The sequence below is a fragment of the Dama dama genome, chromosome 26, assembly GCF_033118175.1.
Source record: "Dama dama isolate Ldn47 chromosome 26, ASM3311817v1, whole genome shotgun sequence".
Lineage (NCBI taxonomy): Eukaryota > Metazoa > Chordata > Mammalia > Artiodactyla > Cervidae > Dama > Dama dama.
Genome location: NC_083706.1, coordinates 34,424,357 through 34,443,727, shown reverse-complemented (window position 1 = coordinate 34,443,727; position 19,371 = coordinate 34,424,357). Strand labels below are relative to the sequence as shown.

General features: G+C 38.3%; 1 protein-coding gene across 6 annotated transcripts in view; it reads right to left on the bottom strand.

The window, feature by feature from the left end:
- Window positions 1-2,655: 2,655 nt before the first annotated feature.
- ADGRG6 (adhesion G protein-coupled receptor G6) overlaps window positions 2,656-19,371 on the bottom strand; it is a 150,961-nt gene continuing 134,245 nt past the window's right edge. For 4 of the 6 annotated variants that reach the window (XM_061130004.1, XM_061130005.1, XM_061130007.1 and 1 more), the window contains 3 exons: window positions 12,545-12,646; window positions 11,325-11,477; window positions 2,656-5,787 (listed from right to left, as the gene is read on the bottom strand). In XM_061130004.1, coding sequence (XP_060985987.1) covers window positions 5,609-5,787; window positions 11,325-11,477; window positions 12,545-12,646 — 434 coding nt within the window. In that variant the 3' untranslated portion in view covers window positions 2,656-5,608. Of the gene's footprint in view, window positions 5,788-8,294; window positions 8,341-11,324; window positions 11,478-12,544; window positions 12,647-19,371 lie in introns of all 6 variants that reach the window. The other 2 variants (XM_061130008.1, XM_061130009.1) reach the window with 1 other exon arrangement.

Genomic DNA, 19,371 nt, shown 5'->3' with positions numbered 1-19,371 from the left:
CAGTTGCTCAAAAGCAGGTTTGTGTGCTTAGTCACCTCAGACTTCAGTTGAAGCTAGTTCCCTTTCCAAAACCATTAAAAAGGATTTAGAGCTAACCTTAAACTGAAATCTTCTTGTTCTTATCCTACTTGACTGTAGCATATAAGATGACATTAAGCAGTGTGGGTAAAGTGTCTTGAATAGTGTGATACTACTATATTTTCCCCTTGACTTTGTATTTCTAGTCCATATTCTTATAAACTCACCCAAATTCAAGGTACTCTGAGATCTACTTTTGCAAAACATGAAAGGCAAATGGGCCAGGTAAACTCCATATAAATTCAATAAACATGAAAACCAAGCACCTGTTATAGAGCCAGCAGTAGGCTATTGCCTGTGAAAATGATGAGAATAAACATAACCCAGTGCATCAGACCTTAATATTAATGTCATTCAGTAGCAGAGCTATACACGTAGAAAAATTTTAAAACCAAAAATACAGTATACTGTGTCACGTCTAACTGCTCTAGACATTGTAGGCATTTACTGTTGCTGTTAACAGTGTCATGGAGACAATGTATTCACTCTAATTTGTCGGTAATGATTACACAGCAGATCTTCACCAATAACCTGGTTCTTTCTTTAAGTTACAATAGTTTCAAATGTGTCAGGTCTGTCAGCTCAAGCCAGTGAATAGGGTCACAGAGTCGGACACGACTGAAACGACCGAGCTTGACGTACAAGTCACTTAAAATCCTCCACTGACTGTTTGAACTGTAAGGTGATGAAGCAGGAAAATACGGTGGTGCTCTAGAGATCTTTCTATTGCCCCTAGGCTATTTAAAAATCTGTATTTTGCTATTACTTTGTTATTTTCTCACACCGCTTGATCTATGTATCTCTATTAAATTATATTTAATGTGAATATCAAGTATCTTACTCTCACTGACAACTTGAATTTATAACCATCATTTAAAGCAATTCATAATGAAAATAAGCCAACAGAAGATACAACTTAAAAGATGAAAAAAGATTTTGGGGTATGTCTCCAATTATTTGTCAACCAATTATTCAAAAATATTTGAGATAAGTCAATAAAGATTTGAGAGTTTAGAATATCAAATATTTGGTTGTGAGCTTGAAATAAACTAGTTTTTCAAAACACACCAAATAAACATATTTTGATAACAATGATTTAGGGAATGTACTTGTGAAAGCTACTCTGAGGGCAAACACCATGTATTAGTTTATTTAATTTAGCCAGGGACTTGCATTCCTGAAGGTTGTTTCACATTTTAATTTTACTCAGATCCCCATCCTGATATTATTGTCTTTAGAACACCCAGCAGATGAAAGAGCTTCTAATTATTTTAATTAATAAAAATCAGGAAATCCAACACTGACTATCAGTCTCTTTATACCTCCTGTGTCATCTAATAACCTGTAGTTCAACCTCAGAAAAAAGCTATGCCTCTTCTTATTATTCTTTTTTTTGGGGGGGGTGCACATAGGCATGTGGGGTCTTAGCACAGATACGCAATCTTAGTTCCCCGACCAGGGATTGAACCCGCACCCGCTGTGATGGAAGCACAGAGTCTTAAACACTGGATCACCAGAGAAGTCCCTATATGCCTCTTCTCTTTGCCAGGGCTAACCTTCTCCCTGTAATTCTCATCCCCACCCTTGCATCTTCACGTTTACTCTCATTTTTCACTAGGGAAGCAGAAAAAGAGAACGGCTAAGTATTCTTCCTTGATATGAAGAGGGAGGGAAGGAAGAGAGAAAGAGGGGAAAAAGTGAGAAAAGCAGGAAAATTGGGGGAGGCAGAAAAGGGAGGGAGGGGGACAGAGAGAGGGAGAGAGAGACAGTACTTTTATAGGAGAAAAATAGAATGTTACTCAACTGGAAACACAGGCATTCTTCCAAAACACTGTGTTTGCAAAGCCCAGTTCCTTCAGATTTCAAAACACTACAAATACAGATCGGCCTGAAAATCAGTAAGTGTTTCCCACCTACTTCTCACTGCTGCTCCCCTAGCTTCAACCTGCTATATGTGCCTGGAGATGAAGCTTCACCAACTGCTTGCCTGTTTTCTTAACATGGCTTGGCCAGGAGTTGTGAAGTTGGCTCAGAAGACCTGAGTTAGCAGTGACCAGCCAACAAGCCTCGCAACTTAGCACTAGGTAGGGCCATGAGCCAAATTGGGTCTTGGCTCTGTGCAGAAGAGAGTTATCCTAAATAATCACAGCAAAAGGAAGTGAGGAGGTCCTGCTCTCATCATGCAAGTCAAGTTGGCTAAATTCTGTCATTTTCTAAGCCTCCCACAAAGAAAACAGTGACTATAAATGTGAAAAAAAAAATCCTAAGATCTAACTTCTATGTCATATTATTGATTTGGTTCCCTTTTCAGAAGGCTGAAGACTTCCCAAAAAGGAAACCTACATTACTTTTAATTTGCCACAGAGCTTGGCTTTGCATCAGTCATCTTAAGAAAACCTAAGAACTTCAAAATGCATTAATCCCCAGTGAACTGGATCTTTCTAAAATATTCATTCTCAGTGTTTTGGCAAAGTCACTCCATGTCACTAGCTTAATTGGTGGCAGGTTATTTTCCAGTTGTCAAATAATTTTTTCCTATTTAAGAGGCAGAAATAAAAACAGTCACTCATAAAGGAATTGAATAATTTGGACCACAAACAACATAAGCATTTATTTGAAAAACATTTTCCATTTAAGTAAAATGGCAAATCAGCTATAGTAGCTTCTTTACTACTTATTCTAATCTGCACTCACAGTCATTTTTTATTCATCAAATTCAGAGACACTGCTACAGAAAACTATTTCACAAAGTATTTAGAAAAAAATATATACAGTCTCTCTGATAGAAAGTTAATTAAAATAACAAAGCCAGGCAATATAAAGGGAAGATATAAAACAAGCTCACATTTATAAACACAAATAAATAAATATGTACAAAAGAGTCTATGCCAACATTAAACAAACAAAGCTTTACAATGCAAGTCATGGTGACAACAATGGAAAAGATCTCAGGATCCTAGACTGACTCTAACATGATGTAGTTTAAAAAATGGAAAAGGAAGAAAATAAAAAAACAACAAAAATTGAAACTGTTTTCCAACTCTCTTCCAACCCCAGACAGTCTAAGTTGATATTACTGCCAAAGTTAGGCTAAACTAAATTTTGGCTCCAGAGCTAAATTCCTGAAGTTCTGTTTTGAGGGGGCTAAATGAAGGTGAGAACTACATGTGTAGAACTCAAGTCCACTTGCAAATGTTTCTATTCAGCTGTTTCTCCATTTTTTTTTTTTTTAATCCTTACCTGATTACTGGAAATTTCTAAAGTGGAGCTGATACTGTTGTCAAATATGAAAAGAACATTTTTCCCAGATCTGCATGAATATGAGTAGAAATCAAAGATATTTTTAAAGTTCTCACTTTAATTACTTTTAACTACATAAGCACTTCGGGTAGAAATCTCACAGTTGAAAGCTAATTAAATTCTATCATCTCTAAGGCTTGGAAGAGAGTATATGAAGATTCAGCGACTAGTTAAGGTTAACTTTCATCTAGATGCAACCTCTGCCAAAATAAGCAGCCTGTTAACATATATGCCTATGGAAAACAATGTGATTCTGCTGTAGGGAATCTTAGTGACCTCAGATTTACTATCTTTTCCTTCTGTCCACAACCCCTCTCTTGGGAAGGCCAGGCTGAGCCATGCTTTTATCTCCCAGAACAGTGTTCCAGGATGCTACAAAATGGAATGATATGAAAACTCAATACCACATCATCACCTGTTTGGGTCTGCCAAAGACCTTCATGACTGAGGATGAGCGGAAGGTGACGTCCCTTGGTTGCTGCGCAGTCTGAGAGCTTTCTTATGTCTCAAACTAAGGGCTACCTGCTTCCGGCACAGAGGGAAAGGGCCCCAGGTGCTCAGTCTGACTTCTGCCTTTAAGCAGTTTCGTTCTGCCAGAATGTCTCATCTTCTCATCACTTAGGTTGCTTCCAGAACCTGAAACGTCTCAGATAACCCAGAGCAAATGTAAAGGTACAGCACATATTGAGACCAATTTCTAAGAAACTGGACACTCATCCATCATTTAAGAACAATTAAAATGCGGTCTCCTACACATTCACTAGCAAGCACATTACTCAGGATAGTCTGAAAGTTAGGCTAAAAGCTGCTTTCTATTATGCATGACTTATATGCAGAAACCTAATCCATAAATAACACCCCATCTATCTTGCCAGATCTCCTCTGGCTCTTATAATCAGAGGACCTATATACAAGCAGTTTTCAGACTGGCAAGTGTAGACCCACATGTTTATATATTATTCTGATTATGATAAGTCACCCACCTAAGTCTCAGTTTATATTCTTTGGAACAAAACTTTTGAAAGAGGAAGTAAGAGGCTTTTCACTTGTGCAAATGGAAATATCTTAAAAGTCTCTGGAGCTATGACAAGACCATAGAGTCTCAATAGTTGTTTTTCCCAAAAGGGCAAGACTGTTGTACACAGCTGGCCTAATGGAAATTCCATTCCTCCCATGAACCCATGGATCTATATACAGTAGAGGATCAAAAATAGAGGTGTAAGAGGTTTATCTTCAACTACTTTGAGGTCCACTGTAATGAAACCCCAACATTAAATTTGATTCAAAAGTACAGGATTAAATTATAATTAATAATGATGCTTAAGTCGTGTCTTGAATAGGAAAAATGAAACAACATGACTTCATATTAACTAGGTCAAATTTGGGAAATTCTTTCTTAGGCACATTGTGGTCTTCATGGTTAAACATTTGAGATAATGGAAAATACACCTTTCTAAACTTTGTTAGACATCATTCTTTTGTCTCTGTAGTTAAAAAATGAGGAAATGCTACTGCATTCATGGAAACTAGCAGAGATGGGACTTGGGGGCATCCAAAATAGTTTTAAATATTAGTATGCTTTTTTAAAGATTTTTTTTGGATGTGGACTATTTTAAAAGTCTTTATTGAATTTGTTTCAATATTGTTTCCGTTTTATGTTTTGGTGTTTTGACTGCAAGGCATGTGGAATCTTAGCTCCCTGACCAGGGATGGAATCCACACCCCACCCTCACCCCCCATGTTGGAAGGCAAAGTTCTTACCAGTGGATCACCAGGAAAGTCCCTATTAGTATGCTTTTGCTTGTTGAGAAAGATGATGGAGCAAATGACCATATCCAAACCCAACTATCTGACGGAGTGTGAATAAACTCTAAACTAAACTTGTCCATAGCCTGGCCTGTCCCTTGTCCTCTAACCTTAATATTTCACCTCCCAGCCCAAGTTCTAATTGGTCACTTCAGTCATATATTTAAAAAACCCTATCCCCTGTGGGTACTGAATCATGTTGCTCTCAGTAGTGAAGTTTTAGTGATGGTGGAAACTCTCCCATGGAAGAAACACACTGAAAAGACAGATAGTGAATTTCACAAATGCCTTCTTCATAAAACACACTGGTCATATATATGCAGTTACCTCGGTAAGACCACGTTTACATCTGCTAGTCAGAGTTTGACTGCTTGCACATCTTTGTGTTTGTGCAGACTGATTCCTCTTTCTTATATTAAAGATATCAAAACTTTGTGCTATGGCTGAAAGTGTCCGACATGATAATATTTTTATAGAAATTATCTGAATGAGCATTGCAATAACCCTTGACCTTATCAATGACCTGATGGACAGGAATGATCGATGTTTGTTCTCCATCAGCATGAGTCAGTTTTGATGAGGACTTGTCCATGGAAGCATTGTCTGAAAGAAATTATACAAGAAATTAGGCTGCAAGATGAGCTGGTAATATGCCTGAGGGCTACCGTTTTGGACCCTCTATTTTGCACATTAAAGAAGATCACAAAGGAAATAAAGCTCTGATTCTTAGTTTTGGTAGCAGGCAGCACTAAAATTTCATGTTTCTCATCTTCAAAGTGCATTCCTGCATATGAATGAATGTTAATGTGCCTTCTAGTAATTTGTGGGGGTTTGTTTTAAGAAATGTTCTTCTAAGTGGTATTTTTCAAAGAGCCAGTGAGTTAGAGTCATCAGAAAATTGAGGCAAAAATATATATGGCAAATGGCTCACACAAAGTAGTGACAGATTATATAACAATGAATTAAAAAGTGCTGAAATATCTGTGGAAGAAACAATACGATGTCTATGATGTGTTTTCACAGTAATACAGAAAGGGGAAAACGTGTAGGTGGCTATGAGCTGATAGACTCAAGGGGATTCATTATATTATCCTCTCTACTTTTTATATGTGTTAGACATTTCATAATAAAATTTTTAATGAAATATAATTTAAAGAATTTTGGAAAAGAAAAGTGAATAAAAAACATAAAAGCTATTTTGAACACATTTTTTCATGGAAAAAACTTGTGAAATGATTGCAATATAGAAAAAAGGGCATCTTTCATGAATTATTTTTAAATTATAGAATCCAAAATTATCTTTATCAGAAATATTTTAAGTATATGTTTTCATTAACTATGCTACAGTCTCAGAATAATGTTATTATTGCTGGCAGCAATAAAATCACAGTAACTAACAGTAATAAAAGATTGCTAAATTACATTTCTGTCCTAAATATCTCAGTATCATATATTAAACATTATTTTCCTAGACCCATAACTTTCTAAAATTGGCTCAGCCAATGCCTTGAAACTCTGTCCTGTGTGTGTATGTGTTAGTTGCTCAGTCGTGTCTGACTCTTTGCAACCCCAAGGACAGTAGCTGGCCACCCTTCTCTGTCCATGGAATTCTCCAGGCAAGAAAACTGGAAACTCTGTTAAACACTATTATCTATAAATACACATGACTATTTTCATGTACCCTATGAGTATCTTGTAAGTATCTCTCTTCCTCCCTCTCCCAACACATTTTGGAAAAAAATTCTATCTTAAAATCAACTACAGAGATTTCACAACAGTGAATGAGCAAATATGACCTTCTACAAAGTACTGTCTCCTGCAGTTGTATCATCTCTATTCACTGTGGAAGAGGCAAAAATTCTATCATGAAAAACTGTGCCTAGAAATCATGGCTCAAAACGGAATGTTCACTCCACGTGTTTTATGTTTTGAGTATGCTGGACCCAGTGTGTGACTTAACATTAAAAATCCATCCATAATTGGCAAAAGCCATGGCTATTGTATCTGCTGTCTTTGGAAATGACTCAAATTGTTCAACTGTGGTCTTGGTGTTGGAGCAGACACTAAATACAATGAAAGCTAAAATTAAAAATGTTGTGTCCATCTCACTAGAGGAAGCAAGAGAGAACAGATGGTCTATGGGAAGAGTGGGCAGACTGAAGCATGGTGGGATGACCCAGGATTGGTGAGAAAAAGGCTCAGGGGTCATTATATAAGGGTCCCTCCCCATTCAGCTCTCAGCAAGCTGATTGATTCTATGCTTTCCTTCCGTTCACACATTCACTAGCCATTGGTTTTCGGTTGGGAATTTTTCTATTGGCTTAAATCTCAATAATCAACAATTTGTACTTGATGTTTTTAGAAAACTACACATCCTCAAAAAAACCTTCAAAGATACATTCATTCTATTTCATTGACAACTTCCAGGAGCACACAGTTTTTAAAGACTTTGACCAGCTCCATTCCAAATATGTGACCCAATTTTCTGGATCTTCACAGTCTAATAAAGTAAAATTCTGAGCTAGGTCTGTGTTTCTACATATATGGTATTCTCAGTTCTGCAATTCCTATAGTTATTATATTGTGGATAATATAGATTTTTTATTATTTCTATAAGTCTGAAAACCAGGGGCTAGGGAAATGAACTATTATTTGACTGATGCTGAAATTTCAAGCAGACAAAAGTCCTCAAAAAGCAGGCTTGGAATCAACAATTTCTCTTTTATGACTTCTGTCAATGTACCATGACATATCCAGTAATTCATAAGAGCAGTGAAAAGATAAAGAATTGTACTCCATTCTACAATGAACCTCTCAAGTACTGCTTTTTTTTTCTTTCTGTTACATGACCCACTAACTCCAGAGCATGGTACATTTCCTAGAAGGAGCAGCTTGCAGATACCCCCATGCATAGAAGAGCCAGCCCAGCACACGACCATTTGACAGTTCAGAAATTCCAGTTCAATGCAGGAATGTCCTTGTGCCAGCTGAGAATTATTGTAAAGAAGAAGCCATTTTGCTGGTGCAGCAAGAGTCTTAGTTTAATCCATGCAAATATTCTATTACCTTGCAAAAAAATTCATGCATTCAAAAAAGTAATAAAAGTTTACCTGAATGATCCACTTTTGTTGAAGGAATGATCTTAGAAGACATTATCTACAATTCCAAGAAATAAACCATCTAGATATCCATGATGATATGCAGTGACTTTCTACATACCCCAAGTGACCTAGGTATACCAGCAGTCCCACTGAGAACTGGCTAGGTTGCAGAAGACCCTTCATATGTCGACTGACTGGAATGATTATCACCATGAAAGTCATGTCATACCGTTGACTATATCCTTTTACTAGTTAACAAGAACCTGTTTAACCCCAAATGTTTGAAAAGAAACGATTAACATTAGTGAAGTCTTCAAAAATAAATATCCAAGATTTTGAAACAGTAAAGCTTTTCTTTGGTATCCCCATTTCTACAGTCCCTTTTATCTTCTAGTCAGCTTTCCCCATGATGCTATTTCCAAATATTTTATACTTCCAAAATGCCCTCTGTTCCAAAATATCTACCTGTTATCTTCTTTACCATTTTAATAGTCGTTTTTCAGGCTAGCTATTCTCAGTTATATTAATAGGAAAATAATTCAATTGAGTTAATTCCTATGCATTCACAACTAACTTATAATGCATTAAGCATTTGGATTTTAAAGGGGAGACAAAATGAGTACCTAATTTTAAGGCTGATTTAATAAAAGTATAAAATTCACTCATTTTAAGTACTGTAGAGGCTTGCACAATAGTTGGGGTTAGGGGCACTGACTTCCTGAACAAATGAAAATCTGAGTACAATTTACAGTTGGCTCTCTGTGTCTGAGCTTCTTCAGTGTCCATAGTTCTGCATCCATGTATTCAGTCAAATGCGGGTCATGTAATACTGTTTGTTGTATTTGGAACTAAAAAAAAACCTGCATATAAGTGGACCTGCACAGTTCAAACTGTTTTATTCAAGAGTTAACTGTAAACAATATTTTGTGCCAAGGAACAACCAATTAGGTAGATTAATCTATCTCAGATTATACGCCTGTTATCATGTTTCTCACACAGGTGTTTCAGGCAAGAATGCAAAGGCCTCTTAATTTTAAGGAAAACTGCTTGTGGGCAGGACTCAAAGACTGCACCCCACTCTGGAAGAGTTCATAGCTTCTATTCAATTCCCCAAAGTATCCCTGACTCCAAGAAACTTTAAGCACTGCTGTCCTAACTGCTCCAAGTTTTCAGATACTTTTAAAAAATAATTTTATTTATTTATTGGCTGTACTGCATCTTCGTTGCTGGCTGGGCTCTTCCCAGTTGTGGCGAACAGGGGCTACTCTCTAGTTGTGCGCGGGCTTCTCATTGCAGGGGCTTCTCTTGTTGCTGAGCGTTCTAGGGCGCCCAGGCTTCAGCAGTTGAGGCACAAGGGCTCAGAAGTCGCAGTTCCTGGGCTCTGTAGCATAGGCTCAATGATTGTGGCACACGGGCTTAATTGCTCCTGGGCATGTGGGATCTTCCCAGACCAGGGATCGAACCCATGTCTCCTGCAGTGGCAGGCAGATTCTTTACTGCTGGGCCACCAGGGAAGCCCTTCAGATCTTTCTTTGACTAATTTTGGAATTAAAGAACTCTCTAAACATTCAAACTTCTTTTCCACAGTGCTATCTTGAATCCCAGGGAGTGAGCACCACAGTGGTACAAGCAGGGACATGTGGAAAGATTCAAATGTACATAAGGGTCATTTGAAATGCAAGTGTTACAATGTGAACATTTATACACACATCACGCAAATCACTCCATTCTTGCCAAATATGAATGTTTTTGGTGCCATTTGCTTCTGCCTACATTTATTAGCTAAACAAATACAAAATTTAAAAGTCATTTCCATTACCTTTCATAAGCATCTTTCATTTATAAAGTGCTGGATACCGAGTGTTGAAAGCTGTTTAATTAGTATTCAAAAGCAGCATTTCTGTTATTTTCAACTGAAATTATTAAAGGAGGATACCTTTTCACATTGTTCACTGGCTATCAAGGACTGCAAAATGGTCTTTGCAGGCATATGTCATTTTATTTCACTTCACTTTGAAGCCCTTCACAGACACTGCAGTTTTTATAACGAAGATTTGTGTTGCCTGACGACAGTCAAGCACATTTTTCAGCAATAAAGTATCTTTTAAAATTAAGGTATGTACATTTTTTGACATGATTGTATTACACGCAATAGACTGTGGTATGGGGTAAACATATAAGCATATATTTATACATGGTGCATATAATAAGCACTGAGAAACCAAAAAATTTGTGTGACTCTCTTTATTGCAATATTCAATATATTATGGTGGTCTGAAGCCAAATTCTCTGCATGTCTGAAGTCAGCCTGTGTTTTCATAGTCTTCAGGCTCAGTGTCAGAAAGTGCGATCATTGTAAATATCATGAAGATTTGGTAGATGAATAAAGATACAATGCTTCTCATCATCTGTATCACTTTCCAAACATAATGTTCCCTCTTTCATATTTAATCAGTAATGTAGAGAGCAATCATCAGTAACACTTCCAATGGTTAGGGACTTAAGTATCTTTTTTGATTAAGGTATAATTGACATATATCATTATTAGTTTTAGGCATACACTACCATGATTTTATATTTGTGTATATTTCAAAGGACTTCAGTCTTTCACATACAAGCTGGATGGTGTCTCTTCCTGTTTTCATTCCAACTTGCCAGGTAACTGTCATACTATGCTGAAATAATCTGCAACTCAATTTCCGTATTTTTTAAATAAAGATATAACTTTTAAAAACAAGATACCATACTTTTTTAGGAAAATTAAATTTTAAAGAAAATGAAGTTACAAAAATACTAAGTTAATGATACTCTGACAATGTAGGTTCAATTTTGGCTGTAAATTCTTTAAAAAAGGACAAAATATTCACAAAGGTGCTGAAGGTGCAAGTAAATTTTGATTTTCCTCAGTCTAAAATAAGCACCCTAATGGGCACTGTGATCTATGAATCTTTATGACATGCCAGTTCTCACCATGAAAACATGATGGGAAGTGTCCCAGACAGCATCTTTACCAGCACCTTTCTGGCCAGAATGACTCACCGGTGTGGCTGTTCCTTTTGAAGTAGGTGGTAGAGCTGGATTTAGACTTGGATGTAAGGTAGGTTGAGTTAGAACCAATGGAGCTGGAGGACAAAGATTTTCCTAGATTATCAGAACTCTTCTTGATGATATTGGTAGCTGTCTTACTCCAATCTGAAAGAAATGACATCTCTCCATGAGTCTGCTTGAGAGGGGATATAGTCTGCTTTGAGGGCTTCCCTGGTGGCTTAGCAGTAAAGAATCTGCCAACAATACAGGAGATGCAGGTTCGAACCCTGGGTTGGGATGATCCTCTGGAGGAGGGCATAGCAACCCACTCCAGTATTCTTACCTGGAGAATCCCATGGACAGAAGAGCCTGGTGGGCTACAGCCCATGGGGTTACAGAGTTGGACACAACTGACTTAGCACACACGCACACACTTTGCCTTGAAAAATCATCACCACATTATTTAAGTAACTGATTCATAACATTAGATGTTCTGACACATTGGCAGTGACTCATACAAGAGACGGACATGTCAACAGTAACGACTCGAAGAAACAGAAAAGTTTCTTAATTTGACCTCATGTTTAAAATTCTACTTAATATCTTCAGGTTGAGAAGTAACCACTGGAGTTTTGTTTTAAAAGAGTAATATTTTTCTTCAGGGATTTTTTCATACTGAGAAAAATCTCTTTTGTCTAATAATGTACATGAAGACTTAAAAAATATGGAAAGGTATATAGGGTATAGTGGATATCCGAGTAGTTAAATTAGACATAAAACCTTGAGCAACTCACTTAACCTATCTGGAACTCATGCTTCTCCTTTGCAAAACAGAACAGTCAGGTCCGAAGTCCTTAGATCCCGTGCAGTCTTAATAATCTAAGATTCCAACCAAGCATCTTTACACACTCCACCGTTACACCTTGCTACCACTGGGAGTAGGCTGCTCGGACAATGCAAATGTGTGTGTGCTCAGTCTCTTAGGTGTATCTCATTCTTTGCAACCCCATGGACTGTAGCCCACCAGGCTCCTCTGTTCTTGGAGTTTTCCAGGCAAGAATACTGGAGTGGGTTGCCATTTCAGGGGATCTTCCCCATCCAGTTATTGAACCTGAGTCTCCAGCATTGGCAGGCAGATTCTTTACTACTGAGCCACCTGGGAAGCCCAAATGACAAATGCTTCTGACCACACTCTTAATGTTAGAAGCTCGATCACCAACATGCCCCTTTACCTGAGTTGTCTGCCAACCGAAATCTACCACAGCAGAGATGCCTCCTCCACTGTTTCTGAACATTCTCCTTCATAGCACAGTGGAAGATAAATATAAATAAGCCTGGGACAAAAGAAAATATGAACAATTAGGCAAATTGACACATCGCTAAAGATAAATCTTACAAAACACATGGATTCAATTTAATTTTTTTTTACACCCAAATCACTAAGAAACAAAGATCCTAAGGAATCTTTAAGTATGCAGCTGATGTTTTAATCCTTTAGACTAGAACACAGAGGCTCAGATAAAACTAGAACAATTACATGAATATAATTCTGTCCTTGTTTTATCCAGTATTTGTTATGACATAACCTAAAGACTAATCTGAAATAGGCAATATTCAATTTGAGACACTTAATGTTTCCCTTATGTTTGTTTTAAAATTATGTGAAAACATAGAGAAAACATCCATGAGCTCATCATATATTTCAATTTGTGTATTCTAAGCTATTTTATGTAAGCATGTTATTGTAAGTTTGGACCGTAGAAAAGTGGAATTTTTACAAGTCAAAAATGGCCCCAAATCAGTAATTTCATGTAGCTCCACCTGGCCTGCTTTAGTTTCTCAATATTTTAATGCAGAAGTATTTCTGTATTGTCAAGTGGGCTTCATATATTTATAGTTTGCCTGCATCTATCAAAAACTGTACCACTTGCGCTTTGGGAGCCAGCCCCTTTTAACTCTTTAAGGAATTTGCTTTTGCATTTTTACCTTCTCGTGGCTGCCTCAATTTCTCCCTCTCTTCCTCCAAACTTGGTTATTCCCGTTACCCACAAGCATATCCTAGTAACTTTTTTTTAAATAATCAAAGAATTTCTCCTTTAACCCCCAATCTTCTTCCAGCTTCTACTTCTTCATTCCCTTTCTCAATAAAACATGCAATGACTAACTTTTGCTGTCTCTACTTTTTCTCATTTCTTTTCTTCTCAACCTGCCCCAAGGAGGCCACATGTCCGCCATCTCTAAAGCGACTGTCCACATCTCTGAAGACCACTAAAACTGTTCCTGTAGATCACTGGAACTCCCCAACTGTTAACTCAGTTTTCTTTCCCATTTTACTAGACCTCTATACAGTATTCAAAACAATTGACTACTCTCTCATTCTTGAAATACATCCACTCTTTTGTAAAGATTTTTTTTTCATGTGGATCACTTTTTTTTAGTCTTTATTGAATTTTGTTCTAATATCGCTTCTGTTCTATGATTTGGTTTTATGGCTGAGAGGCATGTGGGGTTTTAGCTCCCCGACCAAGGATCAAACACATACTCCCTGCATTGGAAGGTGGTCTTATCCACTGGACTGCTAGGGAAGCCCCTTGAAATATACTCTTGATACCATTTTCTCCTGTGGTGGAGGTGGTTTAGTCACTAAGTCATGTCCGACTCTTGAGACCCTATGGACTGTAGTCCTCCAGACTCCTCTATCCACGGGATTTCCCAGGCAGGAATACCAGAGTGGGTTGCCATATCCTTCTCCAGGGAATCTTCCCGACCCAGGGATTGAACCCACATCTCCTGCATTGCAAGCAGATTCTTTACTGCTGAGCCACCATCCCTGATGTTCAAAATAGCAGTGTTCTTCATCAATACCCTCAAACAAACATATTAAACTCATTTCAGCTCAATAATTTGACAGCTCTTCCTTCAAACCTTTCCATAACAGGATCTTAACCTGCCATTCAGGTCTTAGATCAAACTCCTCAAAGAGGCCATCATCAACTGTTTCTTTTTATTTTTTTATGTCTTAGCCTCTGTTCACACCCTTGCACACAACTATTTTTGCTATGGCACTGATCAGTACCTGACATTCTTGTATTCCTTATGTATTCATTTATCTGTTTGCTTGATTATCTCTTGCTAGTAAATAATAAGCTCCAAGAACACAGGGATGCTTGTCTATCTAATGCTCTAATAGCCATTCCCAAAATAATGCCAGGAACTAAGCAGGACCTCCACAAATGCTTTGTTGAATGAATAAATATAACCATGATTAATCACTCACCTATTTTACATGAGATAATTTAATACACATACATCTGAATGTCTTAAATGTGTTTGGATGTCGGGGCTTAAAAACAGGAGTTAACAGAACACAAGTTAAGGAGTGGCAGGAATACAATGAAAATATATTTAAGGCAAAAGTTTCTGAAACGTATACAAATTAGTTGCCAAGTAATGCCTTAATAATATACCATATTAAGCAGATTATCTACATAAGTGAGGGTATTTTAGAGAGTGCAAGGGCTTAAACTGAACCTGAAGAAAACTTTGGGTAGGAAGTTAAGGGACGTTTCCAACAGAATAATCTCCTCAGTGACTACTAAGCACCGCTCAGCAGGAGGCACTGTTTTAGGAGCAGGAAATTTCAAGGGGATGATCATCGCTTCCATGGAGCACAGGGTCTCGCATGGAACACCATAAAAGTGAAAATGACTAAAGTGCCTTTAATGGACATTAAGACCTATCCATTCTTTTCGAGTATGGAGTATTCATCAAAAAAACTGTAAATTACACTGTAACCTGTGTAACTGGAAAAGTGGGGCCCGTATTTAAAGTACTCTTATTTTACCGGTACAGATAAATTTTCAAATGAAATCTAAGGCTGTGTTTTTACATTTTATTTTTCAATGTCTTAACTGAAAGTGGTCACAGTTTTACTCCAGAATAAATTACATTATTAAGAATAATTACAGAAAGGAATGTGCTGGATTTCTACAGGTTAGACCCTGAATACAGTGAGATGACTGTGGCTGATTCTCCTCCTCTGGGCTTGGCTAATTTGGTCATCACTGAATGGCAGACACTTACTTAGGAGGTGCTCCACCAATTCTTAATGGAGTTACTGGTAAAAAATGATAACATATGTTGACTCATAGAGGAATGTCATTATGAAAATATTGACTACATTTTGATAACTGATTTCAAATAGAAAACTAGCCTATTAAAGCATTCCTGGGAAATTCAAACACATGTATCTCTGAGAATTATAAACAAGACTTTCAGTGACCTTTTACTAAGTAATCATTTTTTATATTGCAGCTACATTTTATTTTTTTATTTAAAAATTTTTTAGTTTATGGAAGTTATAAATACTAAACAGTTTCCCTCTATGATTCCAATTTTTTAAATTTTTAATTGGAGGATAATTGCTTTTCACTATTGTGTTAGTTTCTGCCACACATCAACATGAATCAGTCATAGGTATACATGTGTGCTCAACCTCTAGAACTTCCCTTCCACTGAGTAATATTAGTAATAAAAAATATTACCACTTTATTATTGCTGAAAGTGAAAGTCACTCGGTCATGTCTGACTCTTTGTGACCCCATGGACTATACAGTCCATGGAATTTTCCAGGGCAGAATACTGGAGTGGGTAGCCTTTCGTTTCTCCAGGGGATCTTCCCAACCTAGGGATCAAACCCAGGTCTCCCTCATTCAGGCAGATTCTTTACCAGCAAAGCCACAAGGGAAGCTCGAGAATATTGGAATGGGTAGCCTATCCCTTCTCCAGTGTATCTTCCCAACCCAGGAATCGAACCAGGGTTTTCTGCATTGCAGGCAGATTCTTTACTAGCTGAGCTCTTAGGGAAGCTCTTATTATTGTTACCATATCATTTCATACATATTTATATAAGTAAAACATTATTATGTTATTTATTAATGATACTTTATTAGTAATAAAGCAATTAGTGATGAAAATATATGCTAGTGACCCAGTTACTTGTCTCAGATGATACCAGATAGGATAAGGAAGTTCTAATTTTAAAAGAAAGCTCTAGCAAATATGAATCAAATTTCAGTCACTCAGAAAATAAACACACACACACCCTTCCTGAAGGTCCCCGTGCTGTTGACAAGGAGGGAAGCTGGGTTGGTGAGGAAGAACAGGAGACAAGAAACCCCCCTGCAGCCCAGCCTGGAGCTCAGACATGACAAGTCTCAGAGTAGGGGAAAGATTTTCCTCCACATTCAAAACCCCACAGAACCAGGACCTAGCAGGTGGAGCCATCTTCCCAGGAAGAACAGAACAGGCGCTGGGATTGGACCTCATCTTCACATTCTGTCAACAAAGGTCCATCTAGTCAAGGCTGTGGTTTTTCCAGTAGTCATGTATGGATGTGAGAGTTGGACTCTAAAGAAAGCTGAGCACCAAAGAATTGATGCTTTTGAACTATGGTGTTGGAGAAGACTCTTGACAGTCCCTTGCACTGCAAGGAGATCCAACCAGTTCGTCCTAAAGGAGATCAGTCCTGGGTGTTCATTGGAAGGACTGATGTTGAAGCTGAAACTCCAATACTTTGGCCACCTGATGCGAAGGGCTGACTCGTTTGAAAAGACCCTGATGCTGGGAAGGGTTGGGGGCAGGAGAAGGGGACGACAGAGGATGAGACAGTTGGATGGCATCACCAACACAAAGGACATGGGTTTGGGTGGACTCTGGGAGTTGGTGATGGACGGGGAGGCCTGGCGTGCTACGGTTCATGGGGTCGCAAAGAGTCAGACATGACTGAGTGACTTCTGAACTGAACTGAACTTCACATTCTGACCGAATCTGATTCGGCTTCCCTGGTAGCTCAGTCAGTAAAGAATCTGCGTGTAAATGCAGGAAACCCAGGTTCGATCCCTGGGACAGGAAGATCCCCTTGAGAAGGAAATAGCAACCCACTCCAGTATTCTTGCCCGGGAAATCCCATGGACAGAGGAGCTTGGTGGGCTGCAGTCCATGGGCTCATAGAGAGTCAGGCATGACTGACTGACTAACAGTTTGGACCTCATCTTCACACTCTGGCTAAATCTGATTGCCTTTTAAAGCCTTCCTCCACCAACAACCCCCAAGTCCCTAACCTGCTTGCTAACACAGAAAATCCCTTTAATTAGCATGCATGCTTTGTAACACGGGTATACACAATATAGATTGGTTTCCCTTTGAGAATCTTTCACGTATTGAAGAGGGGGTGGCAGTTTCCTAGTACAGGGAGCAGAATGCATGGAAGCTTGAGGTTAGGTCAGCACAGGTTACAGGTGAAGGACTCAGAGGTGGAGAGGGAGCCCTTTGACTTGGGTTGAATCTATTTTTGTGCACCGGGGCAAGATTTGCAGAATTTGTTGTTGGAGGTATTTTTGTCCTAGAACTGAAAATATAGCTAACTGTGTGTTTCTTAAGCAACTGTTTAACAAAATCACTTATCAGAGGTGGAAAAGATTATAAACTCTAATTAAGGACTTTGGTTCTCAGGCACTAATCCTGGCCTTACTCATGCTTGGGATTCACACTGAGCAAATGACTTTTAGTAGACAGCAGAAAGTGAAATTTGCTAGATGATGTTTTCCTTAACCCTCAGAAGTTTTTATAAATGTCATATATATTGGAGAAAAAACTTCAGAGCATACATCTGGTGTTTAGAGGACACTAGGAAAGACCCAGTTCTGGATTTGCTTCCCTGATATTAAGGGCTTCCCTGGTAGCTCAGATGGTAAAGAGCCTGCCTGTAATGCTGGAGACCTGGGTTCTGTCCCTGGGTCAGGAAGATCCCCTGGAGAAGGAAATGGCAACCCACTCCAGTATTCTTGTCTGGAAAATCCCATGAATGGAGGAGCCTGGCAGGCTACAGTCCATGGGGTCACAAAGAATTGGACACAACTGAACGACTACCATATTAAGATGTGAATTATTTTGAGGCTCTGAGGCTGACCACAGTCATACAGAAGGAGGTTAAAGCTAAGAAAACTGACTTAATAAAACAATTTTTTAGATGGTGCAGTACTACTCTATATCATAATTATATAGCATTAGATGACACTGCTTATTTTTAAGCAAACCTGAAAACATACGTCTCCTGCATTGGCAGGCGGGTTCTTTACCACTAGTGCCACCTGAGAAGCCAAGTTTAAGAGACATGTATATAAATTAAATTCAAAATCTGATACTTCTCTAAAACTTTGTAATAGAAATCATTTACATGCTCCGCTTCCCACTATGAATTGTGATGCCATGGGACAAAAGCAGATAATAGGCATGAGAAACTAGAATTCTATAAATATATTTTAAATTTCCAAGGTATCATGCAGATTCTTCAGCCATGAGACAGGTTTCCATTTTAAATCAGAATGGGATTCTCATAATAGGTTATTTGACTATTTGTAGCAACCAGCCCTTTTCACATGTATTTAAATCAGTCTGGCAATAAATATTATCCCAAGATTATTTTAGGACAAAATATCCCGCTTAGAGTTCAGCCGTGGGAAATGTGGAAGGTAGCCACATCTGGAAGCATGCACATGCGGTATGGAAAGAAATTCTGAACACTGCAGGCGGGAGGAGCAGAAATGCAGCAGGAGCGCCAAGGGCGCTTGGAGGCCAAAGTGAGAAAACAGAGGGCTAGTCCCTCTTCAGTGCTCAGGGTTTTTTTTTTTTCCATCTACTTGCGGATGTTGGTGCCAGGAGCAGAACTTAAAATCACAAAACTTTATAGAGTTTTCCTTTGGCATCCAAAAGAATCTGTTTGACTTCTCATCTCCATCTCTGTTCCTTCTATCACATGTTTTCCCTTTGAGAATCTTTATATCAACCCACATGCCTCAAAGAGGCTCTTCATACCACCTGGAAAAATACGCTTTTCTAATTTTCTGGAAAGGGCTTTAAGCTGCAACTGGGGACCGGAATAATTGACTCTTACCCCCCCCCCCCCCCAGTGCCTTTCAGCTTTATTTAACTGATCAGGGAGTAGGAAACACTGCCCATAAACGTTGGACACTAACACGACTGAAAAGATAGAATTCAG